The 19,824-nt window shown below is 46.7% G+C and overlaps 1 protein-coding gene across 3 annotated transcripts in view; it reads left to right on the top strand.

Annotated features, from left to right (window-relative positions):
* The window catches only part of LOC147691936 (uncharacterized), an 80,101-nt gene extending 68,801 nt beyond the window's left edge, over positions 1-11,300 (top strand). For all 3 annotated transcript variants that reach the window (XM_086938212.1, XM_086938214.1, XM_086938211.1), the window contains exon 8: positions 10,615-11,300. In XM_086938212.1, the coding sequence (XP_086794338.1) occupies positions 10,615-11,252 (638 nt within the window). In that variant the 3' untranslated portion in view covers positions 11,253-11,300. The remainder of the gene's footprint in view (positions 1-10,614) is intronic.
* The last annotated feature ends 8,524 nt before the right edge of the window (positions 11,301-19,824 follow it).

Raw genomic sequence — 19,824 nt, 5'->3', positions numbered from 1 at the left:
CCACACAATTTCAGAAGAAGGTATCAAACCTAAGTGTGACCTGGTCAATGCCGTTAGAGATGCTCCTCCACCAACAAGCAGAGAGGAGGTGGTGCCATTTCTAGGTCTGGCGGAGTACATGGCGAAATTCATTAAAGATTTTGCCGCCAGATCTTATTCGTTGAGAGAATTGGTGAAGAAAGACAGCATTTTCAACTGGGGAGAAAAACAAGAGACTGCTTTCAGAGATCTAAAAAATGCAATCATACAGGCGCCCTTTATTGGAAAATTTGATCCGGAAAGAGACATAATAATTACCACAGATGCAAGTAACCGTGGAATAGGCGCAACCTTATCACAAAGAGTAGAGAAGCAAGTAAAGGTGGTGGCTTTCGCCTCAAACGCTCACCTCTCCGGAAGCAAACTATTCTACGGTGGAGAAGGAGGCTCTAGCTGTTTATTGGGCAAACAAACACTTCAAGTTCTACGTTTGGGGAGTACAATTCGAGGTGCATACGGACCACAAGCCGCTGGTGCCTTTGTTCACCAAGAAGAACATGGAGGAAATGACCCCGTGCATAGCAAAGTGGGTGTTGGGCTTGCAAGGATATAATTTCAGAGCTGTATACATACCGGGTCAACAAAACAGAGTGGCGGATTTTCTTTCAAGGTCACCAATCAGTTGCGGGTCTGAAGAAGCAAAGGTGGAGGACACCATTTTGGAAAAAGTGTAGCAGCAGTGGCAAAAGAAGAGTGGGAAAGGCAAATGGAAAAGGATGAGACATTGAGGAGGGTAAAGGGGTACATTGTGTCAGGGTGGCCCCAGCAGTGCAAGGAGCTGAGAAATGAAATTCAACCGTATTGGAATGTAAGAGATGACCTTTCGGTGGAAGCGAATTTCGTCATGAAGTCGGGAAAACTTGTTCCACCAGAGGGAATGAGGCAGCAAGTGATCACCTTGGCCCACGAAGGTCATTTGGGCAGAAACCTATGCAAGTCAAGATTAAGAGCAGATACTGGTTCCCGGGGATGGATCGAGAGATGGAGGAGAAGGTACAAGATTGTTACGCAAGTAGCATTAGCGACAAATCCAAAGTATCTAAGCATTCTCCTTTGATTCTGGTGGAAGTACCTATGGCACCTTGGAAAAAACTGGGCTTCGACATAGCTGGACCCATTCACGGAAGGGGCTCACAGGATTGGTACCTAGTCGTTGGTAGTAGATTATTACTCCAACTGGATAACGCAAGTCGGGGGGAAAACGTGGAGGACGCCATAATGGAATCTCTCTTCTTTTTCTTCTTTCTTCTCCCCCCGCCCCCGGGAGAAAAGTTTACCCCCTTCACAGTGTCTAAAGGTTGCAGTGTCCGCAGGGCTTTAAGTTGGGATGAAAACACTGAGGGGTCCCTCAAAGGGGCGTGGCCGATGTAATAAGGGCTTGGCTTAAAAACACTGAAGCTGAAAATCTGTTCTCAGCATAGTTTGCCGCCCAACTGGTATTTTGTAGTTTCTGTCATTGCATTCAGAAATACGATACATCAAGTAACATTATAACTACAACAAACACTTTTTTTTAGCCAGCTCTGAATTGAAAGTCTGTTTTCTTCTAACCTATGACTCTCTAAATATTATTGTTACTACCAATGTTTTGCTCCACTTCGTGTCTCCATTACACTTTTGTTTTTTTTTTTACTTTTTTTACTTCACGTTCCTTCAGCGTCTTTCTCTCCCATTCATCTCCAGTGCCTCTCATTCTCCTCCATTTTACCCCACATTCTTAAAATACACTTCATACTCAGCAAAAGTAAAAAACATAGTCAATTTCAAAGCCACCAACTCTGACTTTAAAAAATGCAAGACCTAGTGCTTTGCAAATGCTTGTTATTTGTGGGACCACCGCAAACAGAGCGTCAGAGCAGCGAAGGGTTCTTGCCGGTTGGGAAGGGATAATCCTATTGGCCAGGTACCAAGGGCCACCCCGATTAAAAGGCCCTATGAGCCCCTTAAACCAAACTCTTGTCTTTAAGCTCTTTAAGGTAAGGACTGATATAGTCTCCTCTAAGGGGTCAGTGCCATTTTGGACCAACTTGAGTCTTCTGAGCTGAAATGCTGATAGACCACAGTAGAAAGAGTTGGCAAAGTTAAGCCGAGAAGTGATAAGGGCATGTATTGCCATTTTCGACACTGAACTGGAAGCAAGTACAGAAATTTCTTTAGGGATTTCAGAAGTCCAAAACAGGAGACCATAACACCATTTATGTGTGGACCAAAGGAGGTTTTTATTTTAAACTTCACCCCTAAATTATGTGCAATGGTGGCTGGAGCTGGCGGGGTGGGACAAAAGTGGTCTAGAATTCACCATCCTAGGTCGGGGAAAGGGTGTACGCAGAATTTCAGTTTTACTCGCTTATCACTGTAGATTACTGACACTCATCTACTATATGGCCATTAGGCATAACTTAAATCTGCTGAAAGCATAAGGTACTTTTCTGTTGAAAGTGAGGAAGATCTTGGAAGAAATCTACCCTTGTGCCCGCTAGGGGGGTGAGACTGGGTGGGTTCCAAATTAGATTACAGGGGATTGTTTCCTTTTTTTAGGCTTCATGGTTGCCCTTTCTTAACTCTGGCATTGGGACCTCAATATCGTCCCCATGATTGCTTGGCCGTTGAGAGACATCAAGTATTGATCTAAGTTGCTGCTAAAGATTGCAGGCCGCAAGGCCCTCTCCAAGATGGTGCTCTATTCCGCTTCCTTTATGTGCTACAACATTATCCCTACATCACACCATCCACCTTTATTCCTGAACTGCAGTTGTGCATTCCTACTTTTCTGTGGGCTGTGAAGACCCGACGGTGTCTTTCGTGAAGTGCCACAACACCCCATTTGATGCAGGCTTAGGGAGGCTATACTACTGGGCCTTGCAATTGGTCAACATGGACGACTGGTTCCGGGTGGATAGGGGAGATCCGGCTCACCGGATGGAATAGGCTCCTTCACCCCTATAATCTGCTCTCCTTACTTTACACCCGTAAGCTTCTGCGTTCCCTCCTGGCGGTTATGCAGGTCCCCATTCGCTGTCGGTATTTTGCACTATGCCACATTAAACGGTACAGCATTCTTATGGAGCAACCCTTCTTGGGCATGGGACACGGCTGGCTGAGACTGCAAGGTTGGTAGGATTTCGGCTGTGGGATCTGATTGGTATCTCCACAATGGGAGATGAACTAGCGGAGGAATTTAGCCTCCACTCCTCCCATTTTTGCTGCTACCTTCAGCTGCAGCATGCACTGACTTGCTTTACAGATAGGCTGAGGGCACACCCAGAACTCGGCCAGATTGATTGTAATTTAGTAACTGACAAGCTGGGTGGTGCAGGCATCCCTCGACTTTACAAGTCTCTTATTATTAATACGCCCAACCCCCAGGGGACAGGGAGTACTCTATGGGAGGAGGATGTAGGTGCTATTGAGGATGAAGGGGTAGAGGTGTAAATGGGCTTGAGGATGCAAATTTCTGTGCATCCTGCTTCAGTTTTGATATTTTCCTAGGACATATTACTCTCCTAAATGACTTTGGCGTACGGGTCAGTCCTGTGACCTGGCGTGTTTGCTATGTTCAACTTTAGGGAACATTTACCTTGGACTTGTCCAGAGGCGCGGGCTTCATCAGGCATGGTGGCAGGTAGTGGGAATTCCCCTAGTCCTTAATCCCAAGATAGTTTTATTGGGAATTATAGAATTGGTGGGTAAATCCAGAGCTGTCTGCTCTCTGATTCGCCACAGGGTATATGGTGGCCAAGAGAGACCTTGCCAGGCATTGGGGTTAAGCGCAGGCTCTGCCATATAGGAGTGGATCTGTGGCATGGACGCCTGCATAGCACTTGAAAAACGAGTGTATAAAGTGCAGGGGTCCCCCAGAAACATGACCAAATATAGTGGTACGGCCTGGAGACACTGGTCGCATTGGTTGAGAATGGGAACGTTTTCTGATGCAAAGTGTAACTCATGCGATTGCTTCAGCTATATCTGCCATGTTTGTTGCAAAGTGTAACTCTGCACCTGCAGGTGCTCTATCTGTGGCCCAGGTGGCTTGAACCTGGAGTTTTATTGATGTTGTCAAATAAACTAAATTCAATTAAATGTTATTTTAAAAAAGAGTATGGAGGATCTCAATGTCATTAGCGAAGAACACAATTTGCACGCCAAAAGATTCAGCCAAAGGTGCCAAGTATGTATTAACCAACGTCGGACTCAGCCGAGCCATGACTGACACTAAACCTTAACAGTTTAGGACACAAGGCATTGTTGCCATCCAGACCGGTTGGCTTCTGTTAGAAAGATATGAATGAAACCAAACCAGCATGGCTCCATTAATGCCTTTGTTTTCTAGCCACTGCAAAAGAATCGGGTGAGACACCATATCGAAAGCCGCAAATAAACCTAAAAGTAGCAACGCAACCTCTTTCCCTTGATCTACTGCAAGCTTAATCGTGTCAGTATCTGCATTAAGGTTGATTTAGTGCTAAAGCCAGGGTGGAAACCTGATAGAGAAGGATGCAGTGTTTGACTTGGCCCCTTTTCCCGAAATTATTCGCTTTTCACCCCCCTGTTTGAGGATGTTTTCCCCATGGTGGAGAAATGTATAGGCCATGTGTGGTGTGAGATGCCATGTTAAATGTGATGCAATGGTGTACGCACCTACTATAATTCCTCCATTGCCAGAATGCACCTTGGTGAAATGTCGTTTTTAAAATGGATGCGGTGACTGTGTGTGGTGCCACCTGACTGTGGTGGGTTAGCAGTCTGTTGTTCAGTTCCTAGCCATCCCAGCTTTTGGAGGAAAAGCATGGCACCCAGGGTGCTCTACTCCTGCACCTGTGCCAGTTAGAACCCGTTTCCCCAGACCCTTCTAGAAGCTTCTGGCACTGTCTGGTAGGTGGGGTTAGGGGCGTATAAATAAGGGGGCTGTGCCACCATGTGCTCAGTCGGAGCATGGACATGAATGTGAGGGGACCTGCTGCCAGGAGGTACCGCCACATGGACCTGTGTGCTGAACCCTGTGCCCAACTGTAACCCCTCTGCTGTCCACGGTGCTAGTGAGAGCCCCACTGCCGGAGTCAAGGCTGCTGTATCAGGAGGAGTGCCACGCTACAGAGGAGGATGGTTTCTAGGACCTACTGCCTTGTCTTGATGAGTGCTCACTGACTGCTGACCTTGCCCAGTAGTGCCTGCTGCTCTGCTACCTGGTCCCTGAAGAAGAAAGGAGCGCTATCTTTGGTCCCTGAGGCTGCTGGTGGGACCTTGCGCCTCGGGAGCGCTACATCTAAAGTGCCAGGAGAAGAGGAGTGTCTGTCCTCTGCAGCGCGGGGCTGAGAAAGCGCAATATTCCCATGGACTGTGCCTTCCAGAGCATGGTGAGCGCTGTATCTTATTCCCCGAAGAAGGAGGTGAGGAGCGTGGGCGCTATGTCCCTAGGTGGTTCCCTTCATCTGTGGCAGTTATCTAGCACCTTGTGAACGCTATATCCAAATTGCTGGTGTGGAGCGCTGCCCAAGAGAGGTGCCTGCTTGAAACTCCAGCGGGAGCCTACCCCACATACCTGCCGCCAGTCGTGGGTGCCCACCACGTTTTGTACATGGAATTGGAAGCACGGGTGCCCATCCCGCGTTCCTCGCGTGCCTTGGAAATTCAGCAGGAGCCTACCCAGCACTTTGCTGCAATTAGCGGGTGTGTGCTGCCCAGAGGAGCGGGGGTTCTGGAAACCGAAGGCGGGAGGCCACCCTGCACTTTTGGACTGGCCGTGTAAAAGCTCGTGTGAAGCGCTGCAAAGGAACTCGCCACCTCCCCCGGGGCGCAAGAGGAACCGTCACTTCTGTTCCCCCGCATCACCGCTGCCGCCCGGGCTCAACAAAAGGAGGGGTGCTCTGGTGGGAAGCTGCGGCCCCCAAAGTCCAGGGAGGGCCGCCGCGGCATTGCAGAGGCCCGTGCTGGGCCTGTGAAGCCAGAACAGCCGTTGTCATGTGACGGGGCGGCGGGCGCGTCATCGGCCGTACCCCGCGTTCTCCCGCGCAGCTATTGGCCGTTGCGGCTGCACCCCCAAGAAGCCGCGCTGGGATTGGCGTCCGCGGGAGCTTACCACGCTGCTTTGGGCGGAAGTCCATGGTCACGCGAGGTGCGGCCCTGGGATGGGCCCTGGGATGGGCCCTGGGGATGGGCCCTGGGGATGGGCCCTGGGGATGGGCCCTGGGGATGGGCCCTGGGGATGGGCCCTGGGGATGGGCCCTGGGGATGGGCCCTGGGGATGGGCCCTGGGGATGGGCCCTGGGGATGGGCCCTGGGGATGGGCCCTGGGGATGGGCCCTGGGGATGGGCCCTGGGATGGGCCCTGGGATGGGGAGAAGAGCCGCCAGGAAGGTGTTGCTGCTCGCGGGGCTCTTGTGGAAAAGGGAAGCCCCGAGCCTGGACCTCATAGCTAGAAAAGAGAGAAAATGAGATCTTAATCAGAATTGTGAAGGGTTGTGAGGGGATTTCTAGCTACCAAGACTAACCCTCGCCTCCTACCTTGCATGAGAGCGCAAACTGTGAATGAAAAACCGGACGTTGGCCAACTGAAAGACAAATTAGTAGAAACAATAAGTCAACCTACCACCATGTATTCAAACTACTAAACAAATGCTCAGCGAGCTCACATGATGCTACTTACATCCTCGCCAAAAAGGGTGTGCAAAAGTGATCTGTAGAGGAACAAAAGTGGCTTTGTAAGCTAGAAATCCCCTCACATAACCCTTCACAATTCTGATTTAGATCTCATGTTCTCTTTTCCAACTATGAGGTCCTGATGAGAACCCCATGAATTTGTTAGGGGTTCGAAACTCTTAGACCATTCTACAACACCATAAGACTGTTAAATTCAAATAGTGTCTTTGTGAATTTCTAAAAATAAGTTGATTTGGTTTTCCCAAAGTTTTTCTCTATGGTGCCCCGCTTTCTCCTTGAAAAAATCATTTTGTGACATTCCAAATTGTGTATATATAGTTCTGAGTATGTATGTATGATGTGTATGAGAGAGTGAGTTATGAATGTAAGTGTTGATCAACTTTGTATGTTTTTCTACTAAATGTTTTGTCATTTTTATGAATATTGTACCCTGTATTGTTTGTTTTTCTAAATTGTGCAGAATTTTTGGTAAACTTTAAACCAACGAATTCTTTTAAAAAAACGTTCTTATAAATAAGTGATTCAAACTGTGAACTGTGTCACTACCCTGCACTTAGTTTAATTCTTTGCGCGCAGGAAACTAAGTCAAATAGAGGTCCCAGTACTGGCTCTCGGGTTGTTTTGTAGTGCTAATGAGGCTTGGCCTTACTGTGGGAAGCCAACACCCAGTGATTTTTTTCACTGAATTGACTCAGGGCATTTGGCGGAGGGCACGCCATCAGAGTCCATCTACTGACAAAATACCTACCGAGATTTGACAACAACTTTGCAGACACACTCAGCAGAATGCAGGAACAAGCCCACGAGTGGGAACTCTACTCGCAAGGTCTACTCCTGTAATTCCGACATTGGGTGCTCCCCAACGTAGATCTTTTGGTACCGCTGAAATTGCCCAATCTTCACCTCCAGGTACCAACAGCCCATGGGCAATACCCTATGGATGTACTGGTCAGGGATATTTGCCTGTGCTTTTCCACCTCTTCTTTTTCTTCCATTCGTGGCTCAGGCTTCTGCAAACATCCCTCACTCTCATCCTGGTAGCACCCATCTGGGCCCGAGAGACCTGGTTCACCACTCTCCTCGATCTGTCCCTAGTGCCTCACAAGAAGCTGCCCAACCAGTTGGATCTTCTCATGCAGAGCCACGGCATGCTCAGACACCGGAACTCCAAGCAGCTAAATCTTGCTATTTGGCTCCTGATGTCTTGCATTTGGATACAACAACCTACCGCCAGAGAATATGTCCGTCCTTAAGGAGGCCAGCAGCCGCATACAACAAGAGCCTGCTATGCAGCTAAATGGAAGAGGTTTGTGCACTACTGTTGTCCCTGTCATTTTAATCCTCTAAAGGCGTAGCTTTTAAGAACCTGCATGGCGTTGTTCACCAATTTCTGAAGAAGCATCTGATCTGGTTCGCGCCTTCCAGAAATCTAAGATCGTCTCACAAACTCTTACAAAACCCACGGATCAAGAAAGCAAGATGGGGCAGAAGAAGCTTTCTGTTGGATGGTTAAAACATGGAACTCACTTTCAGCCAGCATAAAGAATAGCCCTACACTGTCAAGTGTTTAGGAAATAATGAAAAACATGGATCTTTGCCAATAAACTAGCTCACTACAGCTCCGCTGGCACCTTACTGGACTAGTTGGCATAAGCCCCTAGATGCCCTAGGGCATTCGGGCGCTATATAAAAGCTAAAATCAAATCAAGGCAACAGTCCAAGATATTGTCTATTATCTGCTTCATTTGCAAAAGTCAGGCATCGCTTATACTTTCGTTAGACTTCACTTAGCCACCATTGCTGCTTCCCTTCAGAAAAGGGAACACACTTCATTCTTCTAAGTTTCAGTCATTCAGACCTTCATGGAAACGTTCCACTCGGGGTGCCCCCATGTGGAATCTCAACATAGTTCTCACCAGACTTATGGGCCCTTCTTTTGAACCACTCCCACCCATAGCACTACCTTTCCTTGAAAGTAGCCTGCATAGTAGCTATTGCCTCCCTCAGGCGAAGGAGCGAGCTTCAGGCACTTACCCTTAAAGAACCTTTCTTCCAAGTTCACACCAATAGGGTAGTCCATAGGACAAACCCCAGATTTCTCCCCAAGGTGTTCTCTTCTTTCCACCTCAATCACAGTTTCGAACTCCCAGTGTACTTTCCACATCTAGAGTCAGTAGCAGAGAGGGCTCTTCAGATGTCAAAAGGGCAATCCTGTATTACATTGAAGGACAAAACCCATCCATAAGAAACAACAGCTATTTGTCTTTTTTTCAAAACCACTCACAGGCCTTGCTCTCTTTGAAGCATGAATAGCAGTGGTTTGTCAAATGTATCCAGAACTGTTACGCCAAAGCCAAACAATCTTTGCCTGACCCTCTCAGACCTCACTCTGCTAGCAAAAATGGCTCCTCTGTGGCTTTCCTAGGTATCATCCTTATAGCTGCAACTGCAAAGCTGCTACCTGGTCTACTCCACTTTCACCAGGCATTCCTGTGTGAATGTCTTCGCATGTCAACAAGCTAATGCTCGTCAGGTTGTACTCCGTACACTCTTTCAGTCCTCTGCAACATCCTGCGGCTAGCCACTGCTTGGGGGAGGACTGCTTTACGGGCTATGCACCGCATGTGTATCCACAGCTGCACATGCCAGGAACGGAAAATGTTCATTACCCTGTAAGCATCTGTATGTGGCATGTAGTGCCGTAGATTCCCATGCGTCCTCCTTTCCCCTTTATTCTTCGCTTGGTCATCTTCTGTTTCTCTACTCTCTATTTCTATCCTCCCCCTCCATGCTGAGAAATAATCTAACAATGGAACCTGTGCTCATGTGCATTACCAGTAATTGGTGCAGTTGATATACCTCGTGACTCATAGACTTCTTTAAAGTAAAACAAGCTGCACACTTTCAAGACCAACAATATATGGCAGAAGTATGCACAACATGTGAATCTACAGCACTGCATGCCACGAACATATGCTTACAGGGTAGGTAACATTTTTAGTATGTTTTCACTTGCAATCTTTTGCCGTTTAAGAGTGTAACTGATTGCCTGATTGGATTGAGCATTGCAATTGTAAGCCTTAGATAGGAAATGGAGAGATTTTTAACACAGCAGAAAAATGTTCCACAGCGTGCTGCGATAAAGGCCTCTGCTTGACTTTGTGAAGCTGGTGGTCCTTTTACAGGTGTACATTTTGTGCATCCATGCGTGCTTTGCTCCCAGGGAGCTTGGCATATGTACACCCTGTAACCCCCCTGGAGGTTGTCCCATTATGTCTCTTTGTTGACATCAGAGCTGTGTTCTGATGTCACAGCCTCCACCACCACCAAAGTGTACCCCATTAGTGAAGTGGCTAATGCATTTTCTACCTAGGCTGAACCTGGTGTTGTTGATAGCTCGTTTTATAGTCCGGACTGAGAGGGCTGCCTACTTGCGTCCCTAGTAAAGTTCTTTTCAGTCTTCCCTATAGCTATTCCCTCTTGGTCTGCTGCCACTGACCAAACAACATTACAGTGCTGTCTGATATGTTCAAGAACTACAGCACAGAAGAAGTGGAATGTAAGTTATGAGCAAGTTGAGCCTGCCGGTCAATTGAAAATGGCTCTCTTGGGAACCATATTGCCTCTTGACTCCAAAAATCTATTACTAACATACCTGATATAGCATTATTTGTGAATTTGCTTTCTGATAGTGAGCAGTTGTGGTACTAGGCATATGAGCTTCAATTTCTAAAACCATCTGATTAAATGTACAACATGTACTTGTTTGTGTAACAGCTATCAGGACATTAATAATCTGGACTGCAATTTAATTCTTTGACACCAGTTGTATTCAGAATAACAGTTTTGTAAAAATATTTTCTACTGATACTTTTGTAGATTGCTAATTTTAATGACAGTCTTATTTCAATCCAACAGGTGATCCAAGCATGAACAGAAAAAAGAAAGGTGGACGCTGTACAACTTATTCAGGGAAATCTTCCTTATGTAAATCTTCTTCAGGAAAAAACAACTCAGTTGTGCTTCAAAGCTCTAACAAGGAAACAAACTCTAGGAGCTGTGAGTGGACAGAAAGCAATCCTAATATCACAGGAGAGAACAGTGATCAAAATGAGAGTAATTTCAGCAGTCCCGCAAATCAAGGTTTACACCATGATGAGGACTATGAAAATCTGAGAATTTTACAGTTTTCTGAAGAAATGCCAAATACTCAGAGAAGGGACACATATAATTCAGTTAATAAAATCAACAGTCTAAAGAGAAAATGTACTAAGCTTATGAGAACAAATTCAAGAGCGAGGCCATACGCATGTCCTGAATGTGAGAAAACATTTGTTTGGAAGAGCCATTTTATCATGCACCACAGAATACATTCGGGGGAAAAACCTTTCATGTGTACATTTTGTCCCAAAAAATTCAACCGGCAAAGTACTCTGGATCAACACATAAGGCTGCATACAGGAGAGAGACCATATAAATGCACAACATGCAAGATGAGCTTCATTCGGAATTGTGACCTTAGATATCATTGTAAGAAAGAACAACATGTCATTTAAGAAACTGAACTAATAGAAAATAAACAAAGAATAAACACCTAGTCCTAATGAATAAGTATTTTTTTCCAGGAAGATATTCCTAAAATTTGAATTGTGGTGCGAATCAGATTAAACAAATAGTATGCTGGTGACAGTGGTACATACAGATTATTGTTGTTATTGATGAAAGACCATTATTGGGGAAAGGTAGGCTTTCAGTGAAACCACTTTTGAAGGAATCTTTTCTGATGTTTCTTACGCCATTAGGCTATTAGTTGGAGCCTCTTACACCAGCATGCAAGACACAGGTTTAATCCCAACCAAAATCTAGAATTTTGTGTCCGTCACTAAAGAGGCACCAAGGGTATCATGAGGTAAAAACAAGGTGATAGAAGGAATGCTTGAACTAATCTCTGCCACGGGTGAGCACTCGTGGCCACATCCAGACAATCATTTTTTCGCCCACTATGTCATTCTGGACAGTTACAAAAACAACAGTTGATGGACAGAATGCAGAACTATGTCGTACATTCACCCCAGTACAGAGAGCTGGGTCTAAATCCATTGGTTTTTTTTGCTCACCACACCACCCCAGTTCAGACATGGCCTTATGCAAATCAGCCTTGACCCTGTGCCTCATGGGAACCGTCCAGCCCGAACTGCCAAGCCATGTCTTCCCTGGACCGGAATCAAGCATCCTAAAACCGGTTTCTGGCTATCAGCAGTCATCAGCCAGGATAGCTTGACTCCAGTGACGTGGAGAGCACGGGACTCAGGTCTGAGCATACGCGTCCCACTCTGGGTGACAAATGCAAAAACAGATCTCTGTACTGGGGTGAATGTATGACATTGTTCTGCATTCTGTCCATCAATTGTTGTTTTTGCATTTGTCACCCCGAGTGGGACGGCTATGCTCAGACATGAGTCCTGTGCTCTCCATGCCACTTGAGTCAAGCTATCCTGGCTGATGAGGGTTGAAAGCCCGAAACCGGTCCGAGGAGACTTGTTTCCAGTCCAGGGAGGACCTGGCCTGGCAATTCGGGCTGGACTGTTCCCATTGGACGCAGGATCAAGACTGATTTGCATATGGCTGGGTCCAAACTGGAATGGCATGGTGAGCAGAAAAACAATGGATTTAGGCCCAGATCTCTGTACTGGGGGTGAATGTATGACATCGTTCTGCATTCTGTCCATCAATTGTTCTTTTTGCATTCTGGACAGTTACTTACCTTATGCAAATCAGTCTTGGTCCTGCTCCAGTAGGAACAGTCCATCCTGAATTACCGGGCCATGTGCCATCCAGATAAGACCAGCAATCCAAGAGCAGTTTCAGCCTACTTGGGTCTCGTCAATAAGGTATAGCTTAAATCCTATGGCACAGTGAGCTCTGGACACATGTCTGGGTATGCCTGTCACACGTAGGGCATCTACTGCAAAAACATCACGGTTATGGAAGGAATGTTTGAATTAATCTTGGTTACTGGCGAGTGCTTGGGGTAATGTGAAAGTCCCTTAAAAGTTTAGAGGGGTACACCTGAGCAGCACCTGTGTAAGCTTTTAAAGAGATTCCTTTTGTGCCTAATAAGTTATCAAAATATTATGTAGGCTTGATGGACCTTAGGGTGCCTCACAAAATGGTGAAAGTTAGCACAGTCGGCATTAGAAGGTACATAGGTGCACAGTTCTGGAGTATTCTTCATGAATCTAGAGTAGGAAATGGTGGGTCGGATTTCAAGAGCTTTCTCTCAATGCAGCCCATTATTAAGAAGCCAAAGGTAAGAATTTGCATGAAGATTGACAATTATATGATAATTGTGATGATCAAGAGCTTCTGCAAATAATTCAGGTTTATCCCTCTTTTAGTGGTAGGGATGTGGGGAAATTGCATGCTTGGCTGCAGGCCCGGACAGGCTGTAGCGGTCATCAGGCGTTTCCCCGGTGGGCCGCCAGGGTGGGGGCCAGTTTTGGGCCCCTGGGGCCGTTTTTGTTACCGGGGACCGGCAATATCGACCCCCTGTAACATAATTGGCCGAAACCGGCCCTAGCAAACAGCTCGGCCACACCCCTCTTTCCCCAGGGGATCCGGCCGAGCAGTTTTCCAAGGCCGGTTTTGGTGCCCAGTCCGTCCCTTCTTGTTTGCGTTCTGACATTCATTTTCTAGCGTTATGAGAGCAGCGACACAGATAGCGGGTCTGCTGATTATGGCAAAAATGTACGTGAATGGGCGTTGTGTTGTGCAATAGCTTATGGACCAGCTTGTGCGACTGAATTGAGGATGTTTGTAGGGACAGCAAACAATTGGGAATGAGAATTGGCAAAGAATCTCCACTTTCTCCTGGAACAAGGACTCTTTTTATGCATTCCCTGCCGCTCCATTGTCAGCATGCTATTCAATAAATCCACTCTCAGACTGCTAACTCAGAAATGTTTGCACATCTCCTGTGACTCTGCTCCAAGCAATCATAAACCCTGACAGAAGCAACTTTAAACATACATGTACTGTGCTCAAGAACTAGTTCGTGTAACTCACAATGGGGCTTTTTCTCACCTGTAATGTGTTTCGGTGAAACAATACAGTTGACTGGCGCCTCCAGCTAATAAATTCCCTGTGCTGGCCCAAACTAGAAAGATACATTTTCCTGTTACAACACCCAAGCCTACAAGTCAGTTTTCACCCGGCAATGATGCCATAGCAATGTGAAATTTGATGGTTCAATCAGAAGAAAAAAGAACCAGCGAACCTAAATGTCAACTTGTTGAAGACTCTGAGAACTAAGTATCTTACCCTCATGGATTTGGACAGAAAGTATAGCATCAAAATAGTGTCTCAGTGCAACACGTGCAGAGAGCTCCATAGTACTGCGCCTGCTCTCTTTGTAACTAATGAATAGGACACTTTACAATGCAAGTTTTTACAACGTATGCATTTACAACGCGGTTTTACATCCCAACATCATTACAATGCATGATTTACAACGCATGTCATCACAACGCTTTTTTACAAACTACACTTACAACGCATTCCATTACAACGCATACCATTTTAACGCATACCATTACAACGCATAATACTTTTAGGGTAACAGTAGTGTAAGTGTTGGATAATATAGGGGTTCAAATTACTATTCCCACTCCAGTGAGTGAAACAGTAGGGTAAGTGTTGAATAGTGTAGAAGTAAAAATTACTATTCCCACTCCTAGTGTAGGGGTAAACATTTGTTTCCCATTACTTACCTTATAATGCGTTGTAATGGCATGAATTGTATTGACATGCGATGTAAAGGATGTAGCATTGTAATGACTAAATTGTAAAGGTAGTGTGTTATAATAACTGCATTGTAATGGTTTCTTCCTGTAACTAATCTGCCCAAGCATGTAGCCCGTTGTATCCAACAACAGCATTTTGTAACTCCAACCCGGGACTTACTTTTGTTGGCTGCTACTCATCTCACTGCATAGCAAACAGCAGAACGTCCTCCTCACTTCACCTTTATCCTTGCTACAACTGCAGTCTGTAAACACCCACAGCTCCTTTCACTTGTTCAATGCAATGCTCTTGTCTCAGCTAACCTTTCCAGCTATGCGCACAATGAAATTTGCAATTCTTCCCTATATATCATCACTACAGTGACCAATTTAGGAGATCACTAGAAACAGTATCTAAAATATAACATTCTAGAACCAGCAGTCAGACATAGTAACTAGTGGATCAACGTTCTCATTTGATTCAGGATTCTTGCTCGCTTTATTAGATCTGCCTACGCTCAGCAGAACTCGTTGTTCATTGTGCTTCTAGATGGGTTTCGGGGGTCCAGGGAGTTCACATGCGTGTTTGTTCAGTTATTGCAGTGACACTTCGTGTCCCTGCCAGTATGATTTCAATTTAAGATTACTGGTCTACCTCAGTCTTAATGCAAGTATGCTCTTTTTTGTTGAAAATATAAAATTCCTTGGTTGTTGAGTTTGCAGGGACCGCATAGTGAAGACTAGCCTATGCTTGTGGTGAGTTTTAGGAAAAGTCTGTACTTAAAACCTCAATCCTTGGGGTAGCGAGTGTAGCGTTGTTGGCGCCTAAAGGATTGGCAAAAATATGTATTATTTATGTTATAGTTTTATAGAGCGCGAATCAGACCTGTGAGGAGCGCTTTACAGGCTTGAGGGAAAGGAATACAAGTAGTGAAGATGGGAAGGATCACATTGGGAGAGCCAAGCATACATTGTAAGGGGGAGCACGCAGTCTTAAGTCCAAGCTACATGTTGGATCAAATTAAAGCAGAATATACAGGAGGTGCAAGCCGTCAAAGATCCAATCTACATGAGGGATAACAAATTAAAGCAAATAAAAATTAAGGTAGGTAGGTATAATATACACGCTGTTTCATCTCATGGGGAGAAGCCCCGGAGTGCAGAAAAATGTGTCATCGGTGGAGGTCATGGATAATGCCGAGGAGGAGGGTGGAACAAGTCGACGAGGTGATTGAAAAGTATACTTTAGGTGAGGTATTTTCCCATTAAGACGGTTTTGGTCTCCTTCTTAAAGTGTGACAGGGACGGAAGTCTTCTGATGGAGGGAGGAAGATAGTTTCAGTTCTCCAGTATTGGGGCGTCTTTCATAGATTCACATGCTTGAATATTCCCTGTCGTCGAAGTGGGAGTCCCACGGTAAATAAAATAGCAATAACATATCAATAACATGTATGTAAATACATAACACAAAATAATACTAGAAAAATACATAGTAAATATTCAAAAACAATTCCTACATAGGAATACATGGTAGAGAGAGAAAACACTTGTAACATATTCCTGTCATTATGTTAGTCCAAACTACAGCCAATCCGGCGCCAGCACCCTTCCAGAACCTTCTCCTCAGAGCTCAGTCCCTCAGATTTTTAACCGCACGTCGTGTGAAGGGAGTCTCTCTGAGCTCTGCTCAGTTTTCTCAACTTCTTCAAGTTTTCCAGTCTTCTCAGCATTTCTTCAAGTAAGAAGTCTTTATTTAGACCTTGTTCTTCTTGTGGGAAATTACGTCTTTACTCTGAAGACCCCCACAAGAAGTGCATTTATTGTCTTTATCCCGACCATGAGGTTGGTAAATGCAAGTTTTGCAGGGCTTTCTCTACAAAGACCCTTAAGGACAGGGAAGGCCGTCTCCTCATTTGGCTTCAGAGACTTAAAGATAAGGATTCGGCACTGTTGGATGCAGAAAGTTTGCTATCTGGACCTTCTAAAGCAGCCTCCAAGCGTAGAAGTACGCAGTATATGCCTTCTCCTTTTCTGAAAAGGTAGAAACTTTCCCTGTCTTTGGCTCCTGCGTTGTCTTCACCACCTCCTACTACCTCTACGCCCACGAGACCTGGCTCTCAGGCGTCTTCTGCTGCCTCCCATCATGTTTCTGCTCAAACATGTTTCATCATCGACGGGAGCGTCGACTATTGTCCCCACGGCGAGATCTGCCGTCTCCGGATCGGCGACAGTGACGACATCAGCCTCCGGATCGTCGGCAACGTCTACGTCTTCCATGTCGTCTAAGGTATCGCTTAGCTTGAAGACTGTCTCGTCGACGATACCTATTGCCTCGTCGACGAAGAATCTGCTTCGTCGTCAGCAAAGTCAACGTCTACGAAAAGTTCACAAGAAATCTTCGTCGTCGGTCCCGTCGACGACAACTCCGTTGGATCCTTCTGTCGTCGTCGGCACCGTCGACGACTGTTCCTTCATTTGCTTCATTGCCTTTGGTGCCCTTGTCTTCCACCGGGTCTGGCTCTTCCGCCGTCGACCCCTTGCACCATCGTCGTCAGCGGCCAGTTGATCAGCTATCCATCCCAGATCCACAGCCTCCCTCGCCCATGTTTGGAACGGGCTCTGAGCAGGACTCTGAAGGAATCGCCCACATCATTGTCAGAGTCCGAGTGGCACGCAGTCCTTCGAATTTGATTATCAAGTGCCAGGATTATGGTGATGATGATGGTTACCAATATTCTCAGGCAGAGGAACATCCTGTGCAGGTTCCAACTGCGACACTGCCTTTGTTGCTCATCTCAAATCTCCAACATATGTTGGGATGACTACAAACGGCGTTTCCCGCCCTTTCCACAGGGTTTGCCTGTGCCTCGTGTGCCTGCGGCAGCTCCTGTCACTGTTCCAGCACCACAGCCACCAACGCCTTCTCCAAGTTCAGACATCATACTACGGTGTACCCTGTTGATGATGACCACGTCATTCCAGAAAGGGAAGATGGAGAAGTTCATGATGACGACGATGCCACCCACATGGCGGAGTGGGACGACTATCAAATCCAGACGCCTTCCCCTCCTCCGGAGAAGCCCGGGGATTCGCATCCGGTGGACATTGCAAGTTTCCATCAGCTGATGGATAGAGCGGCCCAGCACTTCAAGCTGCCCAGAGGGAGGAGGGAGGAGGACTGTTTCCTCTGATTTTAAAAATCAGCCATTCAAGCAAGTCCACACTACACCCATCATAGATTGTATATGGACTGAAGGGGTGAAATTAATGCAAACTCCAAATTCACTACCAGCTCAACTGCCTCGCCTTGAGAAAAAATACAAGGCGCCCATCGGTTCTCCAGCGTGCCTTGTTGCTCATCCAAAACCTGATTCAGTGGTCACTGAAGTTGCACAAGGTCGTTCCCGTAATCCAATATCTCCAATTACGGCTCCTCCGGATCGGGAGGGTCGTCGCCTGGACGCTATTGGACACAAATTCTCCACTATGGCATCCACTACGGTGAGGGCGGCTAATGCTTTAGCCATCTTAGGCCGCTATGACCACCAGATGTGGTCGGACTTGTCTGCCCTGGTGGCCCTCATCCCTGACCCTTCCAAGGCGGAAGCCTTAAAGATTCTGCAGGACGGAGAGAGGACATCAGAGAAAATTGATTGCGTAGTTGACATTGAGTGCACTGGCCTTCGTCAGCTTGCTGGGGCAGCGGTCTTGCTGTGGCAGGGTTGGTTACGATCCACCTCTTTCCGCCAGGAAGTACAAGCCAAAATCCTTGATATGCCGTATGACGGTGAGTCGCTTTTTGAGGTGCATGTAGATGAGGCATTACAGTCCATTAAGAAGGACACTGATACTGCTTGCTCATTGGGGACTTTACAGTTTTGGAAGCAGCCTTTTCGTGGTGCACGTGGACGCAGCACCTCCTCAACTTTTCGGGGAGGAAACTCAATATCGCTCCTACCACCAAGGTAATCAACGTTACTCATCCAACCAACAGCACTCCACCCAACAGCAGTCGTCCAAATCCTACAGGGGAAAATCCTCATATAGAGGATCCACTCCCAAACAACAATGACTTGTGTATTTCCCCCAGTGTTGGTGGTCGAATCTCCCTTTCTCAGTGGTCCTCCATCACCTCGGACCGTTGGGTTCTGGAAATTGTGGCAAAGGGCCATGCTCTAGAGTTTATCAAGATTCCTCCTCCCACTCTACCGTCTGGCCCGCTTCCTCCCCACCTCAGGGAGCTTTTCCATCAAGTTTGTCTTCTAATTCAAAAAGGTGCTGTCGAAGTGGTTCCCAAGTCTCAGAGGGCAAAGGGTTTCTATTCCTGTTTTTTCCTAATACTCAAGAAGACGGGAGACTGGCGACCGATCCTGGATTTGCGAGCACTTAACAGGTATCTCAAGAGCCAATCCTTCCGCATGCTTACACTAGTAGAGATCTTGCGGCTTCTCTCTATGGGCGGCTTCATGATCACCATCGACCTTCAGGATGTTTACTTCCATGTTCCAATTCTCCAAAGGCATCGGAAGTACTTGCGCTTCCGGGTGGTACGGAGAGACTTCCAGTTCAAGGTGTTGCCTTTCGGCCTCCGGTCCGCCCTTCGTGTCTTCACGAAAGTATTGGCTCCAGTAGTGGCTTACCTGCGTCTCCAGGGCGTCCAAATCTTTCCATATCTGGACGACTGCCTCCTCAAGTCACAGTTTCGCAAACAGCTGCTTCAAGACACTCGTCTTTGTCAGGACGTGTTTCGATCTCTCAGCCTAACCATCAATGCCGACAAGTCCCAGGTCGAACCGGCTCCCCGCAGGAATTTTCTGGGAGCCACTTTAGACACAATGCTTACAAAGGCATTCGTGTCCCAAGAGCGTCAACAAAAAATCCTCCTCTTGGTGTCTCTGATTCAGGCAAAATTGTCAGTTTCAGTCCGGATCTTAGTCATTTCTGGGGACGGCATCGTCTTGTATTGCACTGATCCCAAATTGCAGACTACGAACTCTCCCCATTCAGGAGGAATTGGACGTACAGTGGCGTCAGGTCACCGGTTCTTTCAACGACCTCGTTGGTGTCACCGCTCGCATGAGAACAGCTCTCCAGTGGTGGGTGCAACCATCCAACCTTGCGACAGGGACTACTTTCCTCTCCACCACTCCAGAACTCACGCTAACAACGGGTGCCTCCTTAGAAGGCTGGGGTGCTCACCTTCAAGGCCTTCATCAAGGGCAAATGGTCTCTGCTTCAGCGTTCTTGGCACATCAACAGGCTAGTGTTGATGGCCATTTTTCTGGCATTCAAGTTGTTCCATCCTGTGATTCAAGGGGAATCGCTGCTCATTCAGAAGGACAATACC

Source organism: Lissotriton vulgaris, chromosome 9, assembly GCF_964263255.1.
Source record: "Lissotriton vulgaris chromosome 9, aLisVul1.2, whole genome shotgun sequence".
Taxonomy (NCBI): Eukaryota; Metazoa; Chordata; class Amphibia; order Caudata; family Salamandridae; genus Lissotriton; species Lissotriton vulgaris.
This window is presented reverse-complemented; position numbering and strand designations above follow the sequence as displayed.